The sequence below is a fragment of the Lycium barbarum genome, chromosome 5, assembly GCF_019175385.1.
Source record: "Lycium barbarum isolate Lr01 chromosome 5, ASM1917538v2, whole genome shotgun sequence".
NCBI classification, from domain to species: Eukaryota; Viridiplantae; Streptophyta; class Magnoliopsida; order Solanales; family Solanaceae; genus Lycium; species Lycium barbarum.
This window is the reverse complement of record NC_083341.1, coordinates 24,728,224-24,730,094: the sequence shown is the minus strand read 5'-3', so window position 1 is coordinate 24,730,094 and position 1,871 is coordinate 24,728,224. Positions and strand designations below refer to the sequence as shown.

Below are 1,871 nucleotides of genomic sequence, written 5' to 3'. Positions count from 1 at the left end.
TGAGGTCGGTAATTTGCCATATGTTGGATAATTTTGCAGAAAACCGACCTCATGAGGTCGGTAATTTGCAATTTCTAGGAAAAAATTTCAGAAAACCGACCTCATAATTAGCAGTTTCTGGGTAAATTTTGCCCATAACCGACCTCATGAGGTCGGTATTCTGCAAAAAAAATTATAGCACCTAGCTGTTACTTCAGCTGCCTCCCTGTCAAGATGAAAATAATTTTACTTTCAACTAAAACGAGCCCAATAGCTGCCAACAATACACCAAACTACTATAAATACATAAAACAATAAGCTACTATTACAACACATATAAAACAAGAATTATATTCTCTTCTTTTCAGAGATATTTCCATAACAAGAAATGATTCCAACAGTTGCGCAGAAACTAATATAAGGCCACAGTTGCACTTGCTATCAACAATAATGAGAAATAAGACATAGACATTACAGTTCTTCTATATCAGTCAATACAATGTGACCAAATTTATGGATCACTGCAATTGTATTTATCTATAAAACAATGTCTGCAACAGAACTCATTAGACTGATAAGACTTGAAGGATTCGATGAACAGAGCGGACCACAAACAATTTGAAAGAACATCTTCATGGTTTCACCTCCTACGAGAATCAAAGTTGTCGCAGTCCCTGCAGATAGGCAAACAGTAGGGAAGAGAGCAAGCCAAACCCCAAGTCTTTCACCTGAAAGTGCAAGTGAAAATACTCCCTCCGTCCCAATTTATGTGACACTCTTTTGTTTTTAGTCGGTCACAAATAGAATGACACCTTTCTATAATTAGTAAAATCTAACTTTATGAATTGAAAGACATGGAGTTTGACGTATTTGATAAGTGAGGTTTGAGATGCTTAAATAGGATATAAATTGAGCAGAGATAACAGAACGAGATAATTAGATTGGACAGGCAACTTTGAATAGTTGGTAGCTAAAAAATTTATAACTGGATTTTCTTACCAAAAGCTGCTTGTGCAAGTTCCACATATCTATTGTATCTCTTCCCGGGAACTGCTTCATGCAGCTGAACAAGGATCCATAAAGTATAGAGTTGCCAGAAATAAGCTATAGTTAAGGAAATTATTCCCCAGCTCCTGCATTCAGAAGGAAATATTACTGTTTCGATTCTCTCAAGAATATTATAGGTAAAATTTTGTAAGCAAGACATTTATTTGACAGACGTAGGCTATGACACTCCTAGCTCACTGCTTGAGTTTCACTAAGCTGTTAGCATGATAACGCTCTATGTTCCTTTCAGAAGACTAAAATTTAAGAGTATCTGGTAACAGGTAAATGCTGGCGAAAGGTTAATTAAATTGGAAATTTAAGGACATAGAATGGACGATCAGTTATTTAAGAGGTATACATCATATCATAAAAGGAAATTTAGTTATTAAATTTACAATATCTCCTATCACTGAAGATGGAACATACAATAACAAGGGCACAATAGTCCACTTGGTAGTTTCAGTAGCATTTAGAGATATTAGATCTTAAAGTCAAAATGATAGGTCAAAATCATCTAAAGCAATCATATTTGGGCCATCCCAAAAGTAAATTCACATAGCCAACAGAAAATAAACCTGCCTTAAAATTTCCTGGACCAACTGTTGACTAAATTGCAGTGCCAAGAATGTTACAAAAATATCAATTTTCTTATATTAAATGGTCTCGAAACTATATTAATTCCTTTTATACATTATTGTATCAAGATTTATTAAGATATGTACATGTAGTTGATTTTTAAAGTAAAAATAATTTTTGGTAAATGTACTGAACTTAAATCCTTTGATGCAGCATGGGACCATCTTTCTTAAATGACATGGAAATGCAAAAGGAAGATGGAATAAAGG

The 1,871-nt window shown here is 34.1% G+C and overlaps 1 protein-coding gene across 1 annotated transcript; it reads right to left on the bottom strand.

Moving 5' to 3' along the window:
• Positions 1–258: 258 nt before the first annotated feature.
• LOC132642403 (lysine histidine transporter-like 8) lies at positions 259–1,294 on the bottom strand. Its single transcript, XM_060359621.1, has 2 exons — positions 979–1,294; positions 259–707 (listed from the first exon to the last, which is right to left on the bottom strand). Exons 1-2 carry the CDS (start codon positions 1,184–1,186, stop codon positions 517–519), a joined length of 399 nt encoding a protein of 132 aa, XP_060215604.1. The 5' UTR covers positions 1,187–1,294; the 3' UTR covers positions 259–516.
• Positions 1,295–1,871: the final 577 nt, after the last annotated feature.